Below are 26,833 nucleotides of genomic sequence, written 5' to 3'. Positions count from 1 at the left end.
GTATTTGTGAGTAGAAAACGAATTTGATATCCAATTTTGGAGCCAAGTGTTTTGGGGTACGACCTAAAACACCCCCTAAACTGAACTTCATTATCGTTGGCAATAAAGAACGAATTTGATATCTATTTTCAGTGCAAAGTACCGGTGACCGCCCCAGCCCCAAAACACCCTCCAAACGGTTCATTTTTACCGGCCATGGCAATATGGGGCTCAAATTAAAGGGATTTGGAAATGCAGCACGAATTTGACATCCATATTTGAGTTGAAATGTCTGAGGTGTCATTCCTCCCCTAATGAGAACATTATCCTAAGGAAGAACATTATCACCAGGAACCGAGAAGGAGCAAATTCTCACACATCAATGAGTGTTTTCCGTTACAAGTTTAAATTCAATGATAAGGGACCTTTTTATAGCCGAGTCCAAACGGCGTCCCGCAGTACGACACCTCTTTGAGGCAAATTTTTTAATGACTATGCATGGTATTGTACCTCGCAAATTTCGGCAACATTAAGAGAGGATAAACACCGCTTTGTCCGATGTTCTCGCCAGGATACGAATGCGTTCAGCGTCATTGGCTACAATGGCGCGAATTCGATATCCGCATTCAGGTAAAAAGATATTAGAGAGTTAAAGAAGGCGCAGCGGAGCGGGCCCGGTTTGGCTAGCGTGCCTATAAAAGGAGCATTTTTCATCCGATTTGGATGAAATTTGGCACAGCGAGATCTGGTGCCCCTACTAACCTTTTGGTTGACTATCAGAGATCAGGTTTATATACAAAGAATACGAAATCATCAAAAATTGGAAACTTGGAATATATTTTTATGTCCAAGATATCGGCAAAATTATAAATACCCAGCTTTTGGGTATAAATGGGTAAATACCCAGGTATTTACCAATTCACCGGGTAAATACCATCGCCCATCTCTATGCAAAGAAGAAATATTTGTGCAAAAGTAGAAAGCCTTTTTCTTTAGGAATATGCAGCGTTTTCGACAGACATCGACTGAAGGTCTCAGATCAATATTTCGAGATGTTAGAAACTGGATGACAATGTTAGCATACCCCTATCCGGGAGGCAATATATTAATTCATTTTGAAAATTGCTTTTAAATAAACAGTTTTCCTATAGTTATTGACGTTCTTCACACATTTCAGCAACTTGTCGATACATTCATTCTTACATCGTTGCAATGGCGGTTGGCATGGATGCAAGTGCTTTTTGTAATAAATGCGGCAATTTCTATTTCACTTCCAATCGATGTAACTAAGAACTTTTTCCCACTTACACTAATGCCAAAAAGGGCTAAAGCTTTCAAAAGTGTCATTCGAATGAAACTAAACTAGTATAGTGCACTCATTCAGTTTGGGCGCAGACGATTACATACGAACAGGAGACAGCCAGATTATTGATGTCGGTGGCCACCATCATGCCATGTCATCCGCATCCATGGGTTGTATGTGTGTTTGCTCGATGACGATGGGGTATGATGCGCTTTCCAGCGCATGTGCATCTTGGCCACTGCGAAAATCGGCCTTTCCGTCTTTTGTGCTCGAGGTAAGTGGTAGGCAAAAATTTGCATCTCTCAATAAAATCCTAAAAAAATCTAAAGAATTTGCCAACATCCATTGAGAAATAAAATAAAAAAATTCGAAAAAAATCTTTGGTGAGTAATTGATATAAATATTTTTATAAAGTGGCATTATTTCAACATAAAACAAGAATTTCACAATAAAATTCTAAATTGCAATGAGTGGTGACAAAAGTGCATAGGTATCTCATGCATGTATATATAATGTGTATATGCATGTGCATGAATTTTTCTGCATACATAGGAAGGGTACCTTACCGGCCGGTGTTAAAACTAAAAAAAGAAAATTTTGGAGTCACAGAGAAAAAAATATTGGCTTAATTTTGTTCAATAAACAAGATAATTAAAATAATTCATATATTTATTAAAGAATTGAAGTGTTTGAGTGTATCGCTATTTCGTAATTCAATATGGCGACATGTGGACAATTTCATCTACTTACCTAACCGGAAGTGAATGAATTTCCTTTTCCGAAAATATATATACATATATATGCACCAAAGAAATTTCTTAAGAAATTTAGAAAAAGTCGTAGAATTATTGTAGAACATTTGTATTATGAAAATTAAAGTGGTTGTGAATTAACTTTTCTAGATATGCAAAATTTTTTTCATTTGCTATTTTCAAAATCAAAAATTTTCTATAGTTTTTATTTTGAAAAAATCTCTTATCATGTATTTGATTTACATTTAGAAAGACTTAATCACTTTTTTAATTACAAAAAAACCAGCATAATATATATATATATATACCGAAGGGTACAGAATTGAGTACATGTTCCAACATATAGATTTAATTTTTTATATGTAAGAGTTACGGATATTGAAACATACCCTCCACCATAGGATGGGGGTATACTAATTTCGGTATACCAATTTGTAACTCCTCGAAATATTCATCTCAGACCTCATAAAGTATATATATTCTTGATCGTCATGACATTTTCTGTCGATCTAGTCATATCCGTCCGTCCGTCTGTCGAAAGCACGCTAACTTTCGAAGTAGTAAAGCTAGCCGTTTGAAATTTTGCACAAATACTTCTTATAGGTGTAGGTCGGTTGGGAGTGTAAATGGACCATATCGGTCCATGTTTTTATATAGCGGTCATATAAACCGATTTTGGATCTTGACTTCTTGAGCCACTAGAGGGAGCAATTTTTATATGATCTGGCTGAATGATTTTCAACAATTGTGCTAAGTATGGTTGAAATCGGTCCATAATCTGATATAGTTGTCATATAAACCGATCTTGAATCTTGACTTCTTGAGCCTCTAGAGGGCGCAATTCCCATCCGATTTGGCTGACACTTTGCACGACGTGTTCCGTCATGGTTTCCAACAACTGTGCCAAGTATGGTTCAAATCGGTCCATAACCTGATGTAGCTGACATATAAACCGATCTGGGATCTTGACTTCTTGAGCCTCTAGAGGGCGCAATTATTATCTGATTTGGCTGAAACTTTGCACGACGTGTTTCGTCATGGTTTCCAACAATTGTGCCAAGTATGGGGGAAATCGATGCATAACCTTATATAGCTGTCATAAAAAACCGATCTGGGGTCTGGACTTCTTGAGCCTTTAGAGGGCGCAAATCCTATCCGATTTCGCTAAAATTTTGAACGACGTGTTTCGCTATGACTTTCAACAACTACGCAAAGTATGGTTCAAATCGATCCATAACCTAATATAGCTGCCATATAAACCGATTTGGGATCTTGATTTCTTGTGCCTCTATAGGGCGCAATTATTGTCTGATTTGAGGGAAATTTTGTACAACGGCTTCTCCCAAGACCTTAAACATTTGTGTCAAATATGGTCTGAATCGGTCTATAGCCTAATACAGCTCCCCTATAAAACGATCTCCCTATTTTACTTCTTGAGCCTCTAGAGGGCGCAATTCCTATCCAATTTTGCTAAAATTTTGAACAAAGTGTTTCGTTATGACTTTCAACAACTACGCAAAGTATGGTTCAAATCGATCCATAACCATATAAACCGATTTGGGATCTTGATTTCTTGAGCCTCTATAGGGCGCAATTATTGTCTGATTTGAGGGAAATTTTGTACAACGGCTTCTCCCAAGACCTTAAACATTTGTGTCAAATATGGTCTGAATCGGTCCATAACCTAATACAGCTCCCCTATAAAACGATCTCCCTATTCTACTTTTTGAGTCCCTAAAGGGCGTAAACCTTATTCGATTTTGCTGAAATTTTACACAATGCCTTCTACTGTGGTCTCCAACATTCATTCGATTATGGTCCGAATCGGACCATAACTTGATATAGCTCCAATATCATAGCAATTCTTTTCTTTTATCCTTTCCTTTCCTTTGTTTGTCTAAAAAGAGACACCGGGAAAAGAACTCGACAAATGCGATCCATGGTGGAGGGTATATAAGATTCGACACGGCCGAACTTTGCAAGCTTTTACTTGTTTTTGCATTCTAATGTATGTGAAAATTGATGAAAAAACTTCCCAGACAGCATTTAAAAATATTTTTTTTAAAAAAGACATCCTATAAGTGCAGCGATTTTTTTAATGAATTGGATCGTTGCCAATTGTCAAAAATTATCAATATTTTGTGGTTGTAATGGGGGCGTCACTAACAGCAATTTCCCATACGAGTGGCTAACATTTGGGAGACTTTCAGCATATACAGAAAGAGTCTACATGTAGCTCATGGTTCGGCAATAAACGGAACTTTGTTCAATGAGGTTAATTAAAATACAGTTATCCACAATAGTTTGACTAAATATGTCCTCTCCATTCTCAATAATTCCTCACTGTAAATGTCCGATCAATTATTCGTACTATTTTGCATAAAAAAGGAGCATTTTTGTCACGTATTCTACGATGTGTGCAATCTTACCGTTTGCAATTATCTTTTCGTGACCCTTTTCTGACAATCCCCTTTTTAATAATTTTGTCGCTTATACCTAAATATGATCATGTTATTGAAGTTCGAGACACTGTTGTTCAAATTTTGTTCTACAAATTTGTTCTTCTATTTGGTTAATCCTTTAATCGGCAGACAAAAATGTTATTTCTTAAGAAAACCAAGTAATTTGTTCTATTTTTCATTAATTTCCCAAAGAAGAGAGATACGGGCTGATTGATCACAGAAAAGAATTTGACAGAAATTTTTTTTTGTTGCCAATATTTCATTTTATGGAACACTGGCAGAACCGGGTCCTCTCCGCTGCACCTTCTTTGCCTGTCTTATGCCTTTTATTTGAGACCCATATCGCAATGGTCGATATATAAGGCCTGTTTGGGGGTGATATTAAATTCATGCTGTACCCCCATTTTTTTCTTTTGAGCCGCCAAAAGCCGGTTTGGGCAACATTTTTGGTAGTAGAGGGGATGGCTACCCTTACACTTTGTCCTGAAAGTAGATATAGGATATGTGCTCTACTCTCAAATACCTTTTATTTGAGCCCTATATTACCATGGTGCTATGGGGTGTGGGAAATCCCCGGAGACTGGGTTCCGTATCAATTTCGTGCTATATATAGCTCTTATTTGAGCCATGGTCGGTTAATATGTATGATCGATTGGGGGATTTTTTGGGAGTGTGTTAAGCAAGTGGCCTAAAAATTGCATATCAGATTGTTTTCTACTCCCAAATAACTTTCATTTGAGCCCCCTATTGTCGTTGTTGGTTCATATGCCCATTCCGCGGGTTTTGGTGGTCGGGCGGCCCCCTAATCTTATATTTGGATATCAAAATTTTTTTTTACGTTACTTTGAAACTGCAAACAAAGTTTCACTTGAATCACCCCACCCATCTCCGAGATTTTTTTGAAATTTTTGGGTAAGGAGAGGGGTCCATCCCCTTCAAATATCAAAAAATAAGGTGACCTATATCATCATGTGAAAATTTTAAGTTTGAGTCTATACGGAATAAACAAACCGACAAAAAATTAACACAAATTATAATAATAATAGAATAATCCTATCATTGCGTTTGTAACATCTCCAAATATTGATATATTCTTGATCGTTTTGAAATTCTAAGTCGATCTAGGCATGTCCCTATGTCGAAACCATGATAGCGGTCGAACGAATGAAGCTAGCCACTTGCAGTTTTGCACAGATATTTTTTTGTTGATTAGAGGCCATCTTAGCACCAAGGTTAGCATGTCCGCCTATGACTCTGAACGCCTGGGATCTCGACTCCGACCTCGGGTTGGAGTCTAAGTCGGAGTCAGAGTATTAAGGCTGAGACGGAGAGCTGTTCGGAGTCAGGGTAAGATTGCTCAACTTTAAGCCAAACCCCGACTTCAGCTCAATAGTTCGACTCCGACTTTAACTCCGGCCTCAAAAACTCAACTCCGCAGTTCTAATGCAGGCGAGAACATCAGATAAAATTTTTCAGCGGTGGTTTTTGCCTCCTAAACCGATCCATTAATATGACTTCTTGAGCCGCTGGAGGCCGCAATTGGTATCCGCTTTGGCTGAAATTTTACACAATTACTTCCCCTGTGACATCCAACAAACGCGAGAATTATGGTCTGGATCGGTTCATAACCTGATATAGCTCTCACATTAATCGATTTTCCGATTTTATTTCTTGAGCCCTAAGTGGGCGTAATTCTTGACTTATTGAAATTTTACAATATGACTTACCTTGTGACCTCAAACTTACTAAGTATGGTTTGAATCGGTCCACAACTCGATATAGCTCCCATGTTAATCGATCTCCTTACCTTACTTTTTGAGCCCCTCCATGGCACGGCTTATCTGATTTGGCTGAAATTTTACACAACGACTTCTCCTATGACCTCCAACTTATGTGCTAGGTATAATATGAATCGGTTCATAACCTGATATAGCTCCATAGTAAATCGATCTCCCGATTTTACTTCTTGAGCCCCTAGAGGGCGCAATTTTTGCCCTATTTGGCTGAAATTTTGCGCAATAACTCTTCTCTTTTAACTTCCAACATACGTGCCAAGTATGGTCTGAATCGGTCCATAACCCATAGCTCCCATATGGAGCGATCTCCTGATTTTACTTCTTGAGCCCCTAGAGATCACAATTATTAAACGATTTGGCTAAAATTTTGTAAATTGCAAATTGCAAATTTTGCCCATGAACATTCCACTAAGGAACAGGGGCAGAATTTTCACATTTCAAAGAGTGCAGTCCGATTCAATTTTAAGCTCAATGATAAGGGGCCTCCTTTTTATAGCCGAGTCCGAAAGGCGTGCCGCAGTGCGACACCTCTTTGGAAAGAAGTTTAACATGGCATGGTACCTCACAAATGGTGCTTTTCCCCTCCATTAGGAGGGGAAAAGCACCGCTGAAAAATTTTTTTTCTGATGGTCTCGCCAGGATTCGAACTCAGGCGTTCATCGTTATAGGTGGATATGCTAACCTCTGCGCTACGGTGGCTAAAATTTTGTACAATGACTTTTCCTATGACTATCCAATATACTTTCCCAGTATGGTCTGAATCATTGCCCAACGTGATATAGCTCTAATAGCAAATCAAATTATCCGTTATCATTTGTTTGTCTATAAAGATATACCGGACAAAGAATTTGACAAATGCGATCCAAAGTGGAGGGTTTATAAGATTCGGCCTGGCCGAACTTAGAACGCTTTTTCTCCTTTTTCTTCTCTTCTAATTTCTTCTAGGGTTACCGCAATGGACCTAAGGTCACCGAGTGAAGCGGCTAGTAACCAAGATTGCTGGTCGCGTGCCCTCCAACCTATAGGAAAACTTCAATTCAGCGTGGCTGAATAATATTTTCTATAGGGAACTTTACAATCAGCCTTTCTGAATAAGGTTTTCTATAGGAAATATTCCATTTAGTCTTGCTGAATAAGGGTTTCTTTTGGAAAAATTCAATTCAGCCTGGCTGAATAAGGTTTTCTTTTGGAAAAATGCAATTCAGCCTGGCTGAATAAGGTTTTCTATATATTCAGCCTGGCTGAAAAAGGGTTTCTTTTGGAAAACTGCCATTCAGCCTGGTTGAATAAGGGTTTCTTTTGGAAAACTGCAATTCAGGCTGGCTGAATAAGGTTTTCTTTTGGAAAACTGCAATTCAGCCTGGCTAAATAAGGATTTCTTTTGGAAAACTGCAATTCAGCTCGCCTGAATAAGGTTTTCTATAGGAAACATCTCATTCAGCGTGGCTGAATAAAGTCTTCTATAAGAAACATTCCATTCAGCCTGGCTGAATAAGGTTTTCTTTTGGAAAACTGCAAGTCAGCCTAGCTGGCTGAATGAGGTTTTCTTCTTCCTTGCCTAGCTGGCCGAATAAGGTTTTCTTCTGGAAAACTGCAATTCTGCCTAGCTGAATAAGGGTTTCTTTTGGAAAACTGCAATTCAGCCTGGCTGAATAAGGCTTTCTTTTGAAAAACTGCAATTCAGTCTGGCTAAATAAGGTTTTCTTTTGGAAAACTGCAATTCAGCCTGACTGAGTAAGGTTTTCTTTTGGAAAACTGCAATTCAGTCTGGCTGAATAAGGTTTTCCATGGGAAAAGTGCAAAACAGTTTTTCTGAATGGGCGTTGACCATAAGAAAACTTTAATTTAGACTCTGTTTATCGTTCCTCAGACTAGAAAAGGTCAGGTTGAAAATAGGTTTGCGTATTTTAATCTATTCCATGCCACTGTGGATATACACCTAAGCCAGTAATCGGCTTGTTTAACTTATCCAACACCCACACCAAACATGTCTCGAATCGATCTGAAACCTGATATAGCTCCCATATACACCATATCTTGATTTGACTCCTTAAGCACAAACAGGAAGCATTTTTTATTCGTTATCTTTTTTTCTGCCTATAAAGAGAATTCGTGCGAAGAACTTGACGAATGCTATCCATGGTGGAGGGTAGATAAGATTCGGCTCCGCCGAATGCTTTTATTTGTTAAATATAAGAAGATTAAGCAGACCGATGTGCTTCGCTACACCCTAAAATGGTACCCGATCGCCCTAAATGAACGTATGGGCGGTTTTATGGTTGGTTATGTTTGTACTCTACAACATGTCGGTGGGCATACATACAGGGTGGTTTTTGGGATGGTGCAGCCTCCCAGGTACTTGACTGCAAATTTTTTATATAAGTTTCGTTTTCTACTTCCAAATACCTCTCGTTTGAGACCCATATTTTCACTCTCGGTCTACATATCCGTTTAGGCGTATTTTTTTTGGGGGGTGTGGCGATCCCCATTACCATTAAAGGGCCTACAAAATTTCGCTTAAATCGATGGATCCATCTCGAGATCTATCCTTTTTGAACATTTCCAGAACGCTCCTGAATCTACTTTGTGTTTGTTCTTATCCCATGTTTAGTTTTAAACTAGGTTAGCATGTCCGCCTATGAAGCTGAACGCCTAGATTCGAATCGAAAATTTTCAGTGGTGGCCATCTCTCCTAATGCTGCCATATCATTGAGCATAAACTTGAATTGGACAGCACTCATTGATATGTGAGAAGTTTGCCCCTGACCCTTAATGGAATGTTCATGGGCAAATTTGAAGTTTTTAACTACAACTATATTTATATTTCCCACAACATCAGACAAGGGCTTTTGTCTTAGGGAATCCTTGGTTTTGAGCTTTGGTTTTGAGCGTTAACTATAATTATATTTCCCACCATATCAGACAAGAGCTTATGTCTTAGGGAATCCAGCTATGGTTTTAAGCGTCGCTTTGCAAAAAAGCAATTCTGTACACAAATTCGACAAAAGCAATGGGGAAAAGTTAAAAAAAATTTCAACTTTGCGCGTATTTTAGCAAAAGCTCATGTTTTTGGGATTTAGCCTAGGGCCATCATTTGCCATTTTAAGCCATTTACAAAGGTGGCGTATGACATATGGCATATAAGGGCATAATTATCGAAATCAATTATACGCACCAATGCCCAAAAAGTTGAAATTTTTTGTCATTCATACAAGAAAATCCGGAAGCTCCATTTTGATATACAATATATAATCATTTAGAGCTAAAAATGGGATTTATAAGCCCATGACATAAAATCGTAGCAGAAAACTGGGACTAACGCCATAGCTTTTGTTGAATATAAGAAACAACTTCTATCCACTAAAAGGTTTTCCCACCCAAACTTTTTCAGAACAATTTTTATTTGAATTTTTTTGAGCTTTGTAAAATTTATGACTTTTGACAAGTTGATTTTCCCCAAAACAAACAAATTTTGTTTATCTATTTTTACGTTCACTTTATGCCAATAAAACCTACACTGGGGTACCTTTTTCCTTGCTCCAGATGGAAAGGGGTTTCAAAACAGCCATATTTTTTTGGTTACTTTTTTGCTCATTCTGCATTAATGGTTTAATTATAACAATGTTAACCTATGTCACCTGAAATTGGGTCATAGAACTCTTTTAGAAAACAGATTTATGTATGTGCCTTGCCACATGTTCACAAGTAATAAAAATCTGAATAGCATTCTCTCGTACTTGGTAGCATGTGCAATACATACTACACAATGTAGCTTCAACTTGTTATTCGCATATAAATGCAAATTAAATTTCACGATAAACAAAAAAAAAAAATAATAGGAGGAGAAAATGTTTGTTATTTTAAGAATAGTAGTGTTTTTTTTTGCAATTTCCTTGTTATCTCTTAGCCAAAACAAATGATATCAAGTTTGGGTTCACATAATGGCATCAAAGCTGTCAATTAGTCAACGCAAGGCGTATTTATCAGGTGGCCGCATCAACCCAGCTGAGAGAACTGGATATGTCAATTGATTTTTGAATTCGCCGTACAAAAATATAAATTTCAAAATAAATATTGGGTTGCCCAAAAAGTAATTGCGGATTTTTCATATAGTCGGCGTTGACAAATTTTTTCACATCTTGTGACTCTGTAATTGCATTCTTTCTTCTGTCAGTTATCAGCTGTTACTTTTAGCTTGCTTTAGAAAAAAAGTGTAAAAAAAGTATATTTGATTAAAGTTCATTCTAAGTTTCATTAAAAATGCATTTACTTTCTTTTAAAAAATCCGCAATTACTTTTTGGGCAACCCATAAATGCTCCGAAATGTTCCAACATCTAATCATCTTCCCCGCATGCCCTACACATGATATCATTCGCCGCATCGATTTTGCATAAATATGCTCGCAGTCCCATGTGTCCTGTTGTTATGATACCAACAACTTTACTGACTTCCTGCTTGCTTCCTTTCAGTAATAACCTTGTCTTCTCACATTACGGATGTCCCTACAGGATATTCGTTGTCCTGTCGACCGTTTCGCTGTTCCACAGTGTAGCCCACGCTCTTAACTCGGACTGCGTCCACCCGAAAAGCTTCGGGTTAACCAAGTTTGTTGATGGCAGTTATCTGATCTTCACTGCCATTCATTTCCCTTTAATCCGCTATGACCGGGCACCCAAGGGTTACGGATCGTGCCATACTCAGAGATGGCGTTAGTCTCCTTCTTACACTCCAAGACTGCTCGTGACTTTACCCATTAATCCGCTATGACCTGGCACCCAAGGATTACGGATCGTGCCATACTCAGAGATGGCGTTAGTCTCCTTCTTACACTCCCAGACTGCTCGTGACTTTACCGTTCTGGTTGTTATTGCCCTTATGGCCAGTTTACTGACCGTAAAAATGTTCACATGCTACGTATGGATCGCGTTAGCCCCACACCACCTCCGCTTTACTTCACTTTTGGATGTGACAGAACATTTGTTATCTTTTAATCTGGGATCTTGATTTCTTGAGCCTCTAGAGGGCGCAATTTTTATCCGATTTGGCTGAAATTTTGAACAATTGCTTTCCCATAACCTTAAACATACGTTTCAAGTAATGGTCCGAATAGGTCTATAGCCTGATACAGCTGTCGAAAGCACGATAACTTTCGAAGGAGTATCGGTCCATGTTTTGATATAGCTGCCATATAAACCGATCTTGAATCTAGACTTCTTGAGCCTCTAGAGGGCCCAATTTTTATCCGATTTGGTTGAGATTTAGCATGACTTGTTTTGTTATGACTTCCAACAACCGTGCCAAGTATGGTTCATATCGGTCCATAACCTGATATAGCTGTCATATAAACCGATCTGGGATCTTCTTCTTCTTGCTTCTTGAGCCTCTAGAGGGCGTTATTAATATCCAATTTGGTTGAAATTTTGAACAACGGCTTTTCCCATAACCTTCAACATACGTTTCAAATATGGTCCGAATCGGTCTATAGCCTGATACAGCTCCCATATACATCGAACTCCGTATTTTACTTCTTGAGCCTCTAGAAGACGCAATTCCTATCCGGTTTTGCGGAAATTTAGCGTTACGTGTTTTGTTATGACTTTCAACAACAGTGCTAAGTATGGTTCAAATCGGTCTATAGCCTGATACAGCTTCCATATACACCGAACTCTCTATTTTACTTCTTGAGCCTCTAGAGGGCGCAATTCCTATCCGATTTAGCTGAAATTTTGCACGACGAATCGGACCATAACTTGATATAGCTTCAATAGCATAGCAATTCTTATCTTTTATCCTTTGTTTGCCTCAAAAGAGATACCGGGAAAAGAACTCAACAAATGCGATCCATGATGGAGGGTATATAAGATTCGGCCCGGCCGAACTTAGCACGTTTTTACTTCTCTTAAAATACATGGTTAGATGGTTTCCACTGCTACTTTACCCACGTATGATTTTCGTGAACTGTTTTTTTTATACCCACCACCATAGGATGGGGGTATACTAATCTAGTCATTCCGTTTGTAACACCTCGAAATATTGATATTCGACCACATAAAGTATATATATTCTGGACCGTCTCGACGTCCTGAGTCGATCTAGCCATGTCCGCCCGTCCGTCCGTCTGTCGAAATCACTATAGCGGTCGAACGCGTAAAGCTAGCCGCATGAATTTTTGCACAGATGCCTACTGTTGATGTAGGTCGTTGCGGATTGCGAATGGGTTATGTAGATTCAGATTTGGATATAGCTCCCATATAAACCGATCTCCCAATTTGACTTCTTGAGTCCTTGCAAGCCGCAATTTTTGTCCGATTTGGCTGAAATTTTGCATGCGGTGTTCTGTTACGACTTTCAACAATCCTTGTTCGGTTCCTAGAAGCTTTAATTTTGCTGGTTTGACAGAAGTTTGGTATGTAGAATAAAATTATGCGCTCCAACCGAATTTAATTTGTATAAATTTCTTGGTGGGTTCCCAAGATTCGGCCCTACCGAACTGCTTTAAATTTAGGTGCACAACTTTTTTAACGTTGTTTTTTTTTTTTTTAAAGAACTGATGATGAGAAAAGTTGAATATGGAACATTTAAATTTCCGGAAATGCTCTCCTTGTTCACGATTTTTTTGGATTGAAGATCAATATTTCGTGGAGGTAGCAAACGGAATGACAAGATTAGTATACCCTTCATCCTGGGGTGGTCTTTAGAAAAAAGGTGATACAAGACCATATTGAGACACAACTACCCTCAGATGTACAAAAATGAATGATTTGTTGGGAACTGGTTCCAGATTGTTGTTACTATGTCAAGAATATCACATGAACGAAACCATGACAAGAATTCATGTGCTTACTTGGTGCCTTATTTGGGGGGGGGCCTCGTGAAGAAGGTGGGTTAAAGGGGTGACGGCTACTCGAAAATTTCGCCGAAAGTGCCTCATAAAGGCAATGCGCAAGTTGCAAGAGTGCAAAATTTTTCATCCCATTGCCATATGCACCTTTGGTGCTGATATTACCCAGCATTCCCATGCATGGAACACCAACTGCACCCTAAAAATAAGTGACAAAAATGCCGAAAAAGAGAATAGTTGAGAATGCAGAAGGAGAGCAAAAGTAAGGGACCCAACCAAAATTCAGCCAAGCATAGACTGGCTATGTGTGCATGTGGACGAGAACGGATTTCGTTCGTTGTTCGTGGTTCATCGTTATGGGAATTGATTTTTTCTTGTTTTCCAATTGTCTGTTTTCGAGACAAACTGCCGGTGGTTAAGGGCTCCAAAAATCAAATGTGCATGTGTGTGTGTGTGCGTGTGAGCCAAACGAGAACTTGGCAAACACGAAGCACTTACTCGCTCATTTGCTGAAAACTCTTTGGTTTCCAATGCACATGCCACCACATGCCGGCCTCTTTTGCAAGGCGCGCTGGTGGATGGATGAATGGATAGATGGATGGATGGATGTTGGTGGACGCGTTGAGCCCTACTTCATATGTTGGTGTTCACAGGTTTGCTTGCCTCTTCTTATGCATGCGGATAAAACTGCAGTAGCAGTGGGGGATGCCGGGTGGACACCAGGAACAAGCTCTCTGCAAAATGCAGAGAATTTCAACGCGGCCACTGCAAATAGGGATGGGTATCGTTTTTGTGTGTTCTGTTGTGTGACACACACACACACACACATTTATTGATTTTCCGTATAGAGAAAAATCACGAACGCCACTCTGACGAGCAGGAAAAGCCAACAAAAATTTTCAACATTTCCAATCCAGACAGACTTACGGAAACACAAAGACCCAGCAGCATAAAGTGCACAAAAATTAATAATTTCTTGTTTTGTAAAAAACGGTAAATTAGTAAAAAAAAAAATTCTAAAAATTAAGAAAAAAAATAACCAAAAATTTAAAATTATTAAAAAGATGAAAATTATAAAAAAAAAACTATAGAATTAGAAGAAAATAATTTTTTACAAAAAATGTGATGTTGCTACATATATATTTTAAAAGAAACTCACCAACGATTTTAGTGATAAAAATTTATGCAAATTAAAAAAAAAAACAGCCTAAATTAGGTTTTCCACTTTACTTTTTATGCAAAAAGTCTTATATAAGCTTTTTTTTTTAAATTAATTTCCATTAATTGTTGTAATTACAGTGCTTTCTCTGACTACTTTTGGGGTGTACCAGCAGATAACGGTTAATTGTGCTACTTTTCTTATACAGCGGCATATAAAAAGTGTAAGTAATTACCCCCATCGCCATTCGACTACAATTTGGGGGCAACCCCATACTAGTGTTATACCCATTCTATCTATCATTGTTAAGCATGCCAGACACCGACTGCCACAGACAAAATTGTTAACATAAGAGCTGCTATATTGTCATCAGCCTAACATGGGAGTATTAGTAGCAATCACGTCATGATTTATAATAAGTGAAATGTTCCTTTCAAATTGCGTCTGACTTTCTTCCAGTCGGATTTTTATACCCTACACCACCACTGTGCTACAGGGTATTATAAGTTTGTGCATTTGTTTGCAACGCTAAGAAGGAGAAGAGCTAGACCCATCGATAAGTAGACCGATTGACTCAGAATCACTTTATGATTCGATTTAGCTATGTCCGTCTGTCTGTCCATTCTAGCTGAGTCCGGCCCGCTCCGCTACGCCCGATAATGCTTTGTTAGAGAGAAGTGCTCAAAATTTGGACATTTCAATTGAAAACATATTCCAAGTTTCCAATTTTTTTAAAGCTCTACATAAATTACATTAAAGTTTATACCGCATTTGTGTTTGCCCCATTATAAGTCCAAATTATTGAATGACCATTCTAGCATTGAATTTGACCCTTACATTGTGGCATTTGATTTAACCTATATGGTCTGTTCCGGTTTAAAACGTTTTAACAAATGTTGATACCTCGAACAGTTTGGAGGTAGTGGTAAGAGGGGTTTTCCCCTCCTAATGCTGGCAACATTTGTGAGGTACTATGCCATTCTAGATACTATGTCTCTCCAAAAAGGTGTCGCTCTGCGGCACGCCATTCGAACTCGGCTATAAAATGGAGGCCCCTTATCATTGGGCTTAAACTTGAATCAGACAGCACTCATTGATATGTAAGAAATTGGCCCCAGTTCCTTAGTAGAATGTTCATGGGCAAAATTTGCAAATTCCTAAAAACCGCTGAAGGAACTACTAAGGGTTAGGTGGCTGGTCACATATTTAATTCGTTTTTATGTTAGTTTCATGGACTTGAATTGAATGTCTATTGCCATCATTGGTGTGTTTAGCTACTTGCGGGAAGGTCGTCGCCGCAGATATTATATCCCAGATTCAAAAGTCTTCTAAATTTTTTTACATTTAGTCATTATCGGTCTACATATCTTTACTGATTATGTTTTAATATTCTACCCCCAAACATCATTAGCTTGATGAACACTTCTTTTTATGTTTGGTCTACGTGCCTCAGACACTTGCCTATAAAATTAGCATTCATATTTGCATTCCAAAACCAAAAACCTTTCTTTTGAGATCGACAAATTATTATCAGATTCAAGCTCTACTTTTAAATACCTTTCATTTCTGCCCCATATTGCTATGGTCAGCAAATACGTCCCATTGGGGGTGTTATGGGGGTGGCCCTATAAACACTTCTTCCCGAATGTTGATAACGGATTCGTGCTCTACTCCCAATTGTCTTTCCTTTGAGCCCCATATTGCCATGGTTGGTAAATATGTATGTCCGATTTAGGGGTGTTTTGGGGGATGGAGTGGTTCCCCAGACATATAGTCCTGAAAAAATATCAACAAAATAGTATATCAAATTCGTTTTGTAATTTCAAATACCTTCCATTTGAGCTCCTTATTGCAAAAGTCAGCAAATATGTCCGGTTTGGGGGGAGGGTCTCAAAAACTATCAACATGGAGCTTTACTCCCTTTGAGCTCCAAATTATCATGGTGAGCAAATACGTTCTATTTGGGGGTTGTTATTGGGGTGGGACGTCCTCTAGACAGTTGGTCCCGGATGTTTTGCGGATGTGGTGGACCCCCAGACACTTGGTTCCCAAAGTGGGTATCAATTTCGTGCTCTACTACCCAATTCGTTTCATTTGAGCCACATATTGCCATTGTCAAAAAATATGACCGATTTAGGGATATTTTGAGGAGTGGAGTGGTCCCCTAAACACTTAGCCCTAAAAAAATATCACTATCGTGCTCTATTCCCAAATATGTTTTATTCGAAGCCCATATTACCATTGGCTAAAGGGGCCAAACACTTGGCCCCAAAAATGGATATACAATTTTTGTTCTTATCACAAATGCCTTTGATTTGATTTTGATATTGCAATAGTCAGCAAATATGTCCGGTTTGGAGGAAGGGGCGGCCACTGAGTGACCCTGAAAATATATATTAGTTTCGTGTTCTATTCTAAAATACCTTTTATTTGAGCCCCATATTGCAATGGTTAGCAAATTCGTACTATTTGGGGTGTTATGAGAGTGGGGTGGCCCCATAAACACTTTTCCCGGATGTTGATATCGTGCTCTACACCCAAAGACATTTCATTTGAGCTCCATGTTGCTATGGTCGGTAAATTTTTCCTCTTTGGGGGGTGTTCTGGTGAAGGGGCGGCCACCAAACACTTGGTCCTACATTTGGATATGAGTTTCGTATTCTACTCTCAAATACCTTTTATTTGAGCCCCATATTGCCATGGTCGATAAATATGTCCGATTTCAGGGAGTTTTGGGGGTTAGGATGGTCCCCCAAATAGTTGGTCCCAAAATCGGATCGAATCGAATACGTATTCTACTACTTGCCATTTAAGTCCCGTATTGTCGTGATTGGTCTTTATATATATTTGGTGGGTTTTTGGGGTGGGGCGGCCCCCCAGGTACCCCATCCGAAATTTGGATACTAAATTTTTGTTTTTAGGTTACTATGAGAGTGCACACAAAATTTCGGTTAAATCTCACTACCAACCTCCGAGATCTGGCGTTTCTGAAAATTAGGGTAAGGGGAGGGTCCCATTTTCACCACGGGATCATTATGCATCGGCTGTGAAAATTTCAAGAAAATCGGTTCAGCCGTTTTTGAGTTTATAAAGAACACACACACAAACACAAATTGATTTTTATATAAGGTTGTCATTTTGGGCAAGTATTTTTTTTTTGTCCCAAGGACAAACGCTATTGATTTTAAACAAAATCGATTCAGATTTAGTCCCATCTTTACAAGATTTGGCGTGAGGTGCTTTATTTGACGTCTTCATATGTGTACAAAATTTCATAAAAATCGGTTCAAATTAAGATATAGCACCCATATATATCTTTTATCCGATATGGAGTTTTAACGCTGTAGTTGCCACAATTTTTGGCCGATCTTTACCAAAGTTGGCACGGGGTGCTTTATTTGTTGTCCTCATATGTGTGCAAAAATCGGCAAAGATTTAGATATAGGTCTTTGAAGTTTCAATAGGACTGCAAAATTTCATTAAAATCGGTTCAAATTTATATATAGCACCCATATATATCTTTTATCCGATATGGAGTTCTAAGGCTGTAGTAGCCACAATTTTGGTCCGATTTTGGTACGGGGGTGCTTTATTTGATGTCTTCATATGTGTGCAAAAATCGGTTCAGATTTAGATATACTTTCCATATATATCTTTCATCCGATTTGGACTTTAAAGACTATAATAGGCACAATTTTGGCCCGATTTCTGAAAAAAATTATTTAAAGTCCCAATGCGAATGTAGAATTTCATATAAATCGGTCTAGATTAAGACATAGCTCCCATATATATCTTTCATCCGATATGGCCTTTTAAGGCTGTGAAAATGCAAATTTGCCCCTGAACATTCCATTAAGGAACTGGGGCAAACTTCTCAATTATCAATGAGTGCTGTCCGATTCAAGTTTAAGCTCAATGATGATGGGCCTCCTTTTTATAGCCGAGTCCGAACAGCGTGCTGCAGTGCGACACCTTTTTGTGGAGAAGTTTTAACATGGCTGCCATACCAAATGGTACAGTACCTCCCAAATGTCGCCAACATTAGGAGGGGATAACCACCGCTGAAAATTTTCATGATGTTCTCGCCAGGATTCGAGAACATAATTTTCTTCCGATTTTGCATAAGACGTTTTATTTGACGTTCCAAAACTTGCGCAAAATTTTTTTAAAAAAATTTTCTGTGGGTTAGACTAAGCACCCCCCAGAGGTCTTTCTACGCTTATCTCACATTTGTCAAGTTCTTTAAACAGTTTCTCTTTATAGGCAGTTACTAAAAAAGGATAATGGGAAGTCATTATAAGAAATCCTTATTGGTATATATACCCTACATAGCTACTGGGGTACAGGGTATTATAACTAATTGCATTTGTTTGTAACACCCAGAACGAAGAGTGATAAACCCATTGCTAAGTATAGGGATAGAATCACATTCTGATTTGATTAAGCCATGTCCGGCTCTCTGTCTGTCTGTCCTTGTTAATTTGAGTATAGAGTACAGATCACAATTTTCATTCTATCGTCTTCAAATTTGGCACAGGCATCTTTTTATACCCTCCACCATTGGATGGGGGTATACTAGCCTCGCCTGCCGGTCTGTCAGTCGAAGGCACTTAAATTTTCGAAGGAGTAAATCTAGGCTCTTGAAATTTTGCACAACTACTTCCTATTAGAGTAGGTTAGGTTAGGTTTAAGTGGCAGTCTGCCACCATACTCACTTAGACGTTTTCGTCCATTGTGATACCATAGGAACAGAAGAAGGAATATGCCTTCTAGTTCCTACCGTTGAACCATCCAGATCGCTCGCTAGCCCAATAACTTGCGAATGTTCACATCCGCTAAATCAGACAGGTTCTCAAAGAAATGAGAACCTAAAGTGGAACTCTTTCTGACTGCTAGAGCGGGACACACACACCGAAGGTGTTCTATAGTCTCTTCTTCTTCGATGACCTCGCAGCTTCTGCACAAGTCGTTGCTGGCAACCTTCAGTCTGTCAGCATGTTTTCCAATAAGACAGTGACCTGTCATGACGGACACAATGACTAAGACGTCTGACTGCAAAGCGGTACACCTCTTCAAGTCTAGATTAGGCCACATAGTTTTGGAATGCTCACAGCCCCCTCTTTGTGACCATCTATCATTCGTTGTCCTTCGGGACTGGTCCTGAAAACTAAGCTTACATGTCGCTAGAGACATATTCACAGTTTCCACTATCCCTGGAATGTTTCGGGTATTTCCTAGTCTCGCAAGCTTGTCCACTTTACAATTATCTGGGATATTTCTGTGGCCGGGCACCCAGAACAGGTGAATTTTGAACTGTTCAGCCATCTCGTTGAGAGATCTGCGACAGTCGAGGGCGGTTTTTGTGTTCAGAAATACCTTCTCCAGGCATTTAATGGCTGCCTGGTTGTCTGAGAAGATATTTATGCCAATCGTCCTTATGACATTATATCTTAGCCATTGCACCACTTCCTTAATTGCAAAGATCTCTGTTTGATACATACTGCAGTGGTCGGGTAACCTCTTCCATATGACCAGTTCTAGATCTTTAGAGTACACCCCAAAGCCCACCTGGACGTTTAGTTTGGAACCCTCCGTATAAAAAGACTATGTAACTTCTATTACCAGGGATATCGTAGTTACAATCGGTTCTATCAGGAATAGTGGTACAGTAATTTTTATCAAAATGCGGCTCAGGTAGAGTGCAATCCACACTGCCTGGAACATCGGTTATTGTATCAAGTATAACACAGTGTCCGCGGTTGCCATATGACCAAAGAGAAAGCTCCCTTAACCTCACGGCAGTGGTCGCTGCAATTTAGGTAGCAACAATATCCAGGGCATCTTATGCTCTGTGCATCAGATGGTGTTAACTGGGGTTAACTATTATGCAGTAGGTGGACTTTTGAAGCGCCGTCCACCAGACCACAACACCATATAGCATTATCGATCTGACACAAGGTCCCCCAACTTTTGCCAATGGCTCTCTTGCAGGCGTATAGGGCAAGAGTAGCCTTTCTTGCCCTTTCCAAAATGTTGGATTTGAAGTTCAATTTCCTCGCCAGCAAAACACCCAGGTATTTTGGGCTTTCTGAAAATGGAACATTCTCTCCACCCAAGGAGACAGGTTCCACTATAGGCAACTTGTATCTCCTGCTGAAAAGAACTTCTTCTGTCTTGCATGGATTTATACCTAGACCACTTTCGGTAGCCCACTTTGTTGTTGCAAGTAGAGCTTCCCGAAGTATATCTCTTAGAGTGCTGGGAAGCTTTCCCCTAACCGCAGTTGCCACGACATCAGCATACGCGACCACTTTTACGCCTTTTTCTTCCAGAGACAATAATATATTGTTAATGGCTATATAAAATCGGATTTTAGTTATATATAGCCGCTATATAGACCGATCTTCAGATTTAAAGTCTTGAGGCAATAAATTGGTAATTTTTCATTCGATTTCGATGAAATTTGGCACAGTGAGTTCTGGTAGACCCTTATCCATTTCTGTGAAGTGCGGCTCAGATCGCACTATATAGGGCATTGAGGCCATAAAAGATCTATTTTTTAACCGAATTCGATGAAATTTGGCACAGTGTGTTCACATTCCTGTCAAATGTGGTACAGATCGGATCATATTTGGATATAGCTGCCATATATACCGATATAGTGTAATGCGCCTATAAAAGGAGAATTTTTCTTTCTATTTCGATGAAATTTGGTGCAGCGAATTCCAATACCCCTCTAAAACTTTTTGACGAATATCGTCCAGATCGGACCATATTTGGATATAGCTGCCATATAGGCCGATCTCCCGTTATAGAGTATTGTGCCCATAAAAGGAGCATTTTTCATTTCCAGGGATCTTGAGTAGTGTTATGATTGGTGGAAGGTATATAAGATTCGAGCAGTCCGAACTTGCTTGTTGTATACAAGATATATATATTTTACAGGTTATAGGTTAGGTTAGGTTGAAAAGAGGGTGACCCATGCCACTATGAACATACACTTAAGCCAGTAATCGGCTTGTGGTGCGCCCTCAATATTAAAAAGTTTCCTCGAAAAAGAAAATTTAAGTCAGGAAGTTTTATAAGATATATAGAAAAAATTTTTTGCAAAATTATCTAATTCTAAAATTTTCTTAATTTCTATCTTTTCAGCAACCCTCTGAAAACAATTGCTTATAAAAACAATAAAAATAATTTTTTTGTTTTAATAATTTTTGTGTTAAAGTAAAGTGAAGAATTTTATTTAAAAACAACTCTCAACATGGGCAAGGAAAAGATTCATATCAACATTGTGGTCATTGGCCATGTCGATTCTGGTAAATCAACCACCACCGGTCATTTGATCTACAAGTGTGGTGGCATTGACAAGCGTACCATTGAGAAATTCGAAAAGGAAGCCCAAGAAATGGGCAAAGGTTCGTTCAAGTATGCCTGGGTATTGGACAAACTTAAGGCCGAACGTGAACGTGGTATTACCATCGATATTGCCTTGTGGAAGTTCGAAACACAAAAGTACTATGTGACCATTATTGATGCCCCTGGACATCGTGATTTCATCAAGAACATGATTACCGGCACATCGCAGGCTGATTGTGCTGTCTTGATTGTGGCTGCCGGTACCGGTGAGTTCGAAGCCGGTATTTCCAAGAACGGTCAGACACGTGAACATGCCTTGTTGGCCTTCACTCTGGGTGTCAAGCAATTGATTGTGGGTGTGAATAAAATGGATTCCACCGAACCACCCTATAGCGATGCTCGTTATGAGGAAATCAAGAAGGAAGTGTCGTCGTACATTAAGAAAATCGGTTACAATCCGGCTGGTGTTGCTTTCGTACCAATTTCCGGCTGGCATGGTGATAACATGTTGGAACCCTCCGACAAGATGCCCTGGTTCAAGGGATGGACCGTCGAACGCAAAGAGGGCAAAGTTGAGGGTAAAACTTTAATCGATGCCTTGGATGCCATCATGCCACCATCACGTCCCACCGACAAGCCATTGCGATTGCCATTGCAGGATGTCTACAAAATTGGTGGTATTGGCACTGTACCAGTGGGCCGTGTAGAAACTGGTATCCTAAAACCAGGTAAGTGGTTAAAAAGAGGGAAAAAGAGCGAGTGTAAATGTTGAAAATTGTTAGGGAGGTCAAACAAGCTTTTGTTCTATGCTTAGCCATTAAAGTGGGTCGTTGGGTTACATGCAGGCAGGTTTTACTTTTCCCTGCCTAAAGAGTTGGGGAGTTGGGAGATATTTGTTTGCGTTGCTTACCATTTGCCGGGCTATGGGGTTGTGTCTGTGTGATTCGTGAATTGTGGTATGGTTTGTGGGCTTAGTATGTATCTAGTGCTAATATCCTAGAGTGACTCACTGCGTATTCTCTTTTTCTTGCCTTGCGTTCTCTTTGGTTTGTTGTTTTTTATTTTTTCATTGCACATTTCCATTTACTTTTACTTCTTGTAGGCATGGTGGTTAATTTTGCTCCTGTTAATCTGGTTACTGAAGTCAAGTCAGTTGAAATGCATCATGAAGCTTTGTCCGAAGCTTTGCCCGGCGACAATGTGGGCTTCAACGTTAAGAACGTATCGGTGAAGGAATTACGTCGTGGCTATGTGGCTGGTGACTCCAAGAACTGTCCACCCAAGGGTGCTGCTGATTTTACTGCTCAGGTTAGTGCTTATTTTAAGTAAATAAAACATTTTTCAAAGCACACACGGAACATAAATAAGGCTTCCAATAGAAGGCATTGGAAATCCAAAGAAATTTTCATAGAAATTTTAATTTTTATAAGAAAAATCGAATCTTGTTGATATGTATTTAAAGGAAATTTTTTTATAGTACATTGGCTTTAAATTGAAAAAATAGAGAGTTCTTTATGTTTAAGACAAATTCTCTCGATAGTTGATTTTCATAAAAACTTTCTAAGAAATTCGATTTTTTTGCAAAACGGAATTTTGTTTGTCTTTTTCGTATTGACTCGAAAACGGATGAACGTAGAATAGTTAGGAAAAAATAATAGGCAATAAAATTTTTTCTATCGGATGTGGAGTGGACCCTCTCCCCCTCTCTACCATAAAAACTGAAAATTGGGCCGATTGGGCCGATTTAGGACGGCCAGAGATCCCACAAAAGATTGCGTGGACCGACCGGGGCAAGACTTAATTGAAAGGACTTTGAGAGCAAATGACGAATCTTATATCCATACTAGCTGACCCTGGCCCGCTCCGCTGCCTTAACCCTTTAAGTTTATGGGATGAGGTTTCCTCAAACACTTGGCCCCCACATTATTACTCTTGGGGGGTGTTTTGGGAAAGGGGTAGAACCCCAGAAAATTGGTCCCGAAAGTTGGTATCAATTTTGTACTCTTCTCCCCAATACCTTTCATTTGAGCCCCACATTGACGTGGTCGGTAAATATACCAGATGTAGGGGTTTGGATGTGGGCCCTAAAACCTATCAATATAGAGATCCACTCCCTTTAAGACCCACATTTTCATATCAGCATATACGTCCTACTTGGGGGTTGTTATAGCGGTGGGACGTTCTCTAGGCAGTTGATCCCGAATGTTGATATCAGATTCGTGGTCTACTCCCAAATACCTTTCATTTGAATCTCATAGTTCCATAGTCGGCAAACATGACCGGTTTGGGTGGTGTTTTGGAGGATGGGGCGGCCGTTCAATGACTTGGCCCTGAAAATATATATCAGATTCGTTTTCCACCCTAAAATACCTCTTATTACAGCCCCATACCGGAATGGGCAGCAAGCATGTTCTATATGGGTGGTGTTATGGGGTTAAGGTGGCCCCATAAACGCTTTTTCCCGAATTTTGGCATCAAATTCGTGCTTTATTCCCAAAGACCTTTTATTTGAGCCCCATATTGCTATGGTCATAAATTTGTTTTTTTTGGGGGTGTTTTTGGGAGTGGCGGCCCCCCAAACATTTGGCCCCACATCTGGAAATTAGATTCGTATTCTACTAAGAGTACCTTTTCTTTTAGCCCCATATTGCCAGGGTCAGTAAATAAGTCCTGTTTGGGGGGTGTTTTAGGGAAGGGGTGGACCTCCAAATTCGTTCAGATTCGTATTCTACTCGCAAATACCTTTAATTTGAGTCTCATATTGCCATGGTTGGTAAATATGTCCCATTTAGGGGTGTTTTGGAGGTTGGGGTAGTCCCCCTAAGTCTTGGTCCGACAATTGGATATTATATACGTTTTCTTATCCTAAATACCTTTCATTTGAGTCCCATATTGCTGTGATTGATCTAAATATATATTTGGTAGGTTTCGGAGGTGGGGAGTCCCCCCTAGGTACCCCATCCGAAGTTTGCGTACCCAATTTTTAATTTTAGGTAACTTTAGAATTGGCGTTTCTGAAAATTGGGGTAAGAGGGAGGGTCCGCCCCCACTTCAGATATCAACAAATTTAGTACAAATTTAGTAGCTTGAACAACACAACAACACCATATAGCCTACACAACAACACCATATAGCATTACAGGCCCGACAAATGCAGCATACAACTACAAGTCATGCCTTACTCGTGCTTTAAGCCCTCAGTTTTTACCAAAATCCAAACTTTTTACCATTTCAATTGATTGTTTTTGTTTCTGCCTTAAGTATAATTACAAATTTTTCATTTTCTTCTTTTTTAGGTTATTGTCCTCAATCATCCTGGCCAGATTGCCAATGGCTATACACCAGTTTTGGATTGCCATACCGCTCATATTGCATGTAAATTTGCTGAAATCAAAGAGAAATGTGATCGCCGTACCGGCAAGACTACGGAAACCGATCCGAAGGCTATTAAGTCGGGAGATGCAGCCATTATTATGCTGGTCCCCACCAAACCGTTGTGTGTGGAAAGTTTCCAAGAGTTTCCACCATTGGGACGTTTTGCTGTGCGTGACATGAGGCAAACTGTGGCAGTGGGTGTCATTAAGTCGGTGACCTTTAAGGAGACGACTTCGGGTAAAGTCACAAAAGCCGCTGAGAAGGCCCAAAAGAAGAAATAACTAGGGAGCAGCCAGAAAATGCAACAACAACAACAAACAAAACAAGAACAACAGCAGCAACAACAACAAAAACATCAATTACAAAAACTTTATATGCTGGAAAATGCTATTAGTTCGAAACAACAACAACATCAAATGCAACAACAACAACAGCTCCCATACGAATGGAGGATGGCATATAAGAAATCATTTAATAAACATAAATATTATAACAAAAACAATAATACAAACAACAGCAACAACAACAACCAAACCATCATTAACATTAATAATATTATAAAAATTATGAACATATATAGCGATTATTACAACATAAATAATAACGATAATAATCGATATCATCAACATGTTACACTCCTACAACAGCCACCACAACCACAATCACAATCACAACAAGACACCAAAACAACCGAAATTATTAGCATTGAGAAATCTCCACTTAACTCTAGCAAGAGCAGCAGCTATCAACAACAACATCCAACACACTTTAGAAGCATAAAAAAGACATTTCTTCCTTACACTACTAAATCTAACACTAACATCCTAGATCATAACATGACCACCACACCCAAATCATCATCATTGTCATCTACATCAGTATCATCATTCCTAAAGCTCTTTGCCACCACACCTGGTTTACAGTCACTTGAGTCATCCATCATGGCCATCATCAAAAGCAACCGCAACAGCACCATCATTAAGAATTATGAAGATTTTACTACAAATTTGGAAAGCATTTTAATACAACTTTTTATAGAATTTTTCCTAATTTATTATAATTATTTGTATCTAAATTTACACAGACATCGTAAATCATTTCGCAGGAAATCAATGTCATCATCATCATCATCCTCATCAGCATCAGCAACAGTATCTTCATCAGATCTCTTTTATTGGTTTTCCAATCATCCTAGTAATATGACAATGTTGTCTAACTCCTGTTGTCATGAATCCCTTGCCCTATGTGGCGGTTTATAATCTTAGCTTGTTCCAAATGCAATTGTCAGACCACACAAATCCCTCAAACGCATCTACGGCTGCTGCAGATAATGAATGGTACACTGCATTTAGGCATGGATATAATCATGGAGAGTGATACTGAATGATTTTCACATGTACAAAAGACATTCTTGGCAAGGCCGTGGCCAAAAAAAAAAAATAGAAGATCAGAAGAGACTGAAACAGCCGCTAATCGAATTGGCCCCACCAAAATACTCTTTGTAAAATGTTGTCTTAATTTTAAATATCTGACATTATCCATGTTCAGTTCCTATCTGTTTGCAGTGCTTGAACGGCTTGTCAACTTGTTCCCATAGCCATTCATAACATGCATTCACCAACATGCATCTCATTAGGGTGGATATTAAAGTTGAAGCTTCGTTTAAAAGAAATGTATTTGTTGAAGCGAGTTGATACTTGCTTCAAACAACGCCGCCTAGTCTTCTCTGTGGTACTACCATAGCCGTCACAACTAACAATACGCCATCTGTAAACTTCGTGATGCACTACAACATGATCAACACGGAAT

At 39.2% G+C, this 26,833-nt stretch overlaps 1 protein-coding gene across 3 annotated transcripts; it reads left to right on the top strand.

The window, feature by feature from the left end:
• Positions 1-1,470: 1,470 nt before the first annotated feature.
• On the top strand, positions 1,471-25,457 carry LOC106088977 (elongation factor 1-alpha 2). Of its 3 annotated transcripts, none has more exons than XM_013254697.2 (5): positions 1,471-1,556; positions 14,434-14,516; positions 21,446-22,377; positions 22,752-22,957; positions 24,946-25,457. In XM_013254697.2, exons 3-5 carry the CDS (start codon positions 21,555-21,557, stop codon positions 25,303-25,305), a joined length of 1,389 nt encoding a protein of 462 aa, XP_013110151.1. In that variant the 5' UTR covers positions 1,471-1,556; positions 14,434-14,516; positions 21,446-21,554; the 3' UTR covers positions 25,306-25,457. The 3 variants fall into 3 exon arrangements, with proteins under 3 accessions (XP_013110151.1, XP_059219146.1, XP_013110150.1); XM_059363163.1 differs by lacking the exon at positions 1,471-1,556 and adding an exon at positions 1,583-1,665; XM_013254696.2 differs by lacking the exon at positions 1,471-1,556 and adding an exon at positions 14,026-14,127.
• The last annotated feature ends 1,376 nt before the right edge of the window (positions 25,458-26,833 follow it).

This window comes from Stomoxys calcitrans, chromosome 2 (genome assembly GCF_963082655.1).
Source record: "Stomoxys calcitrans chromosome 2, idStoCalc2.1, whole genome shotgun sequence".
In the NCBI taxonomy this organism is placed as follows: Eukaryota; Metazoa; Arthropoda; class Insecta; order Diptera; family Muscidae; genus Stomoxys; species Stomoxys calcitrans.
Note: the sequence above shows the minus strand (reverse complement) of the source record. Positions and strands in the feature narration are given on the sequence as shown.

Coding starts and splice junctions, on each gene's coding strand:
- LOC106088977 (XM_013254697.2), top strand. CDS start 21,555: ATGGGCAAGGAAAAGATTCATATCAACATTGTGGTCATTGGCCATGTC. Junction 22,378..22,751: donor AACTGGTATCCTAAAACCAG/GTAAGTGGTTAA, acceptor TACTTCTTGTAG/GCATGGTGGTTAATTTTGCT. Junction 22,958..24,945: donor CTGCTGATTTTACTGCTCAG/GTTAGTGCTTAT, acceptor CTTCTTTTTTAG/GTTATTGTCCTCAATCATCC.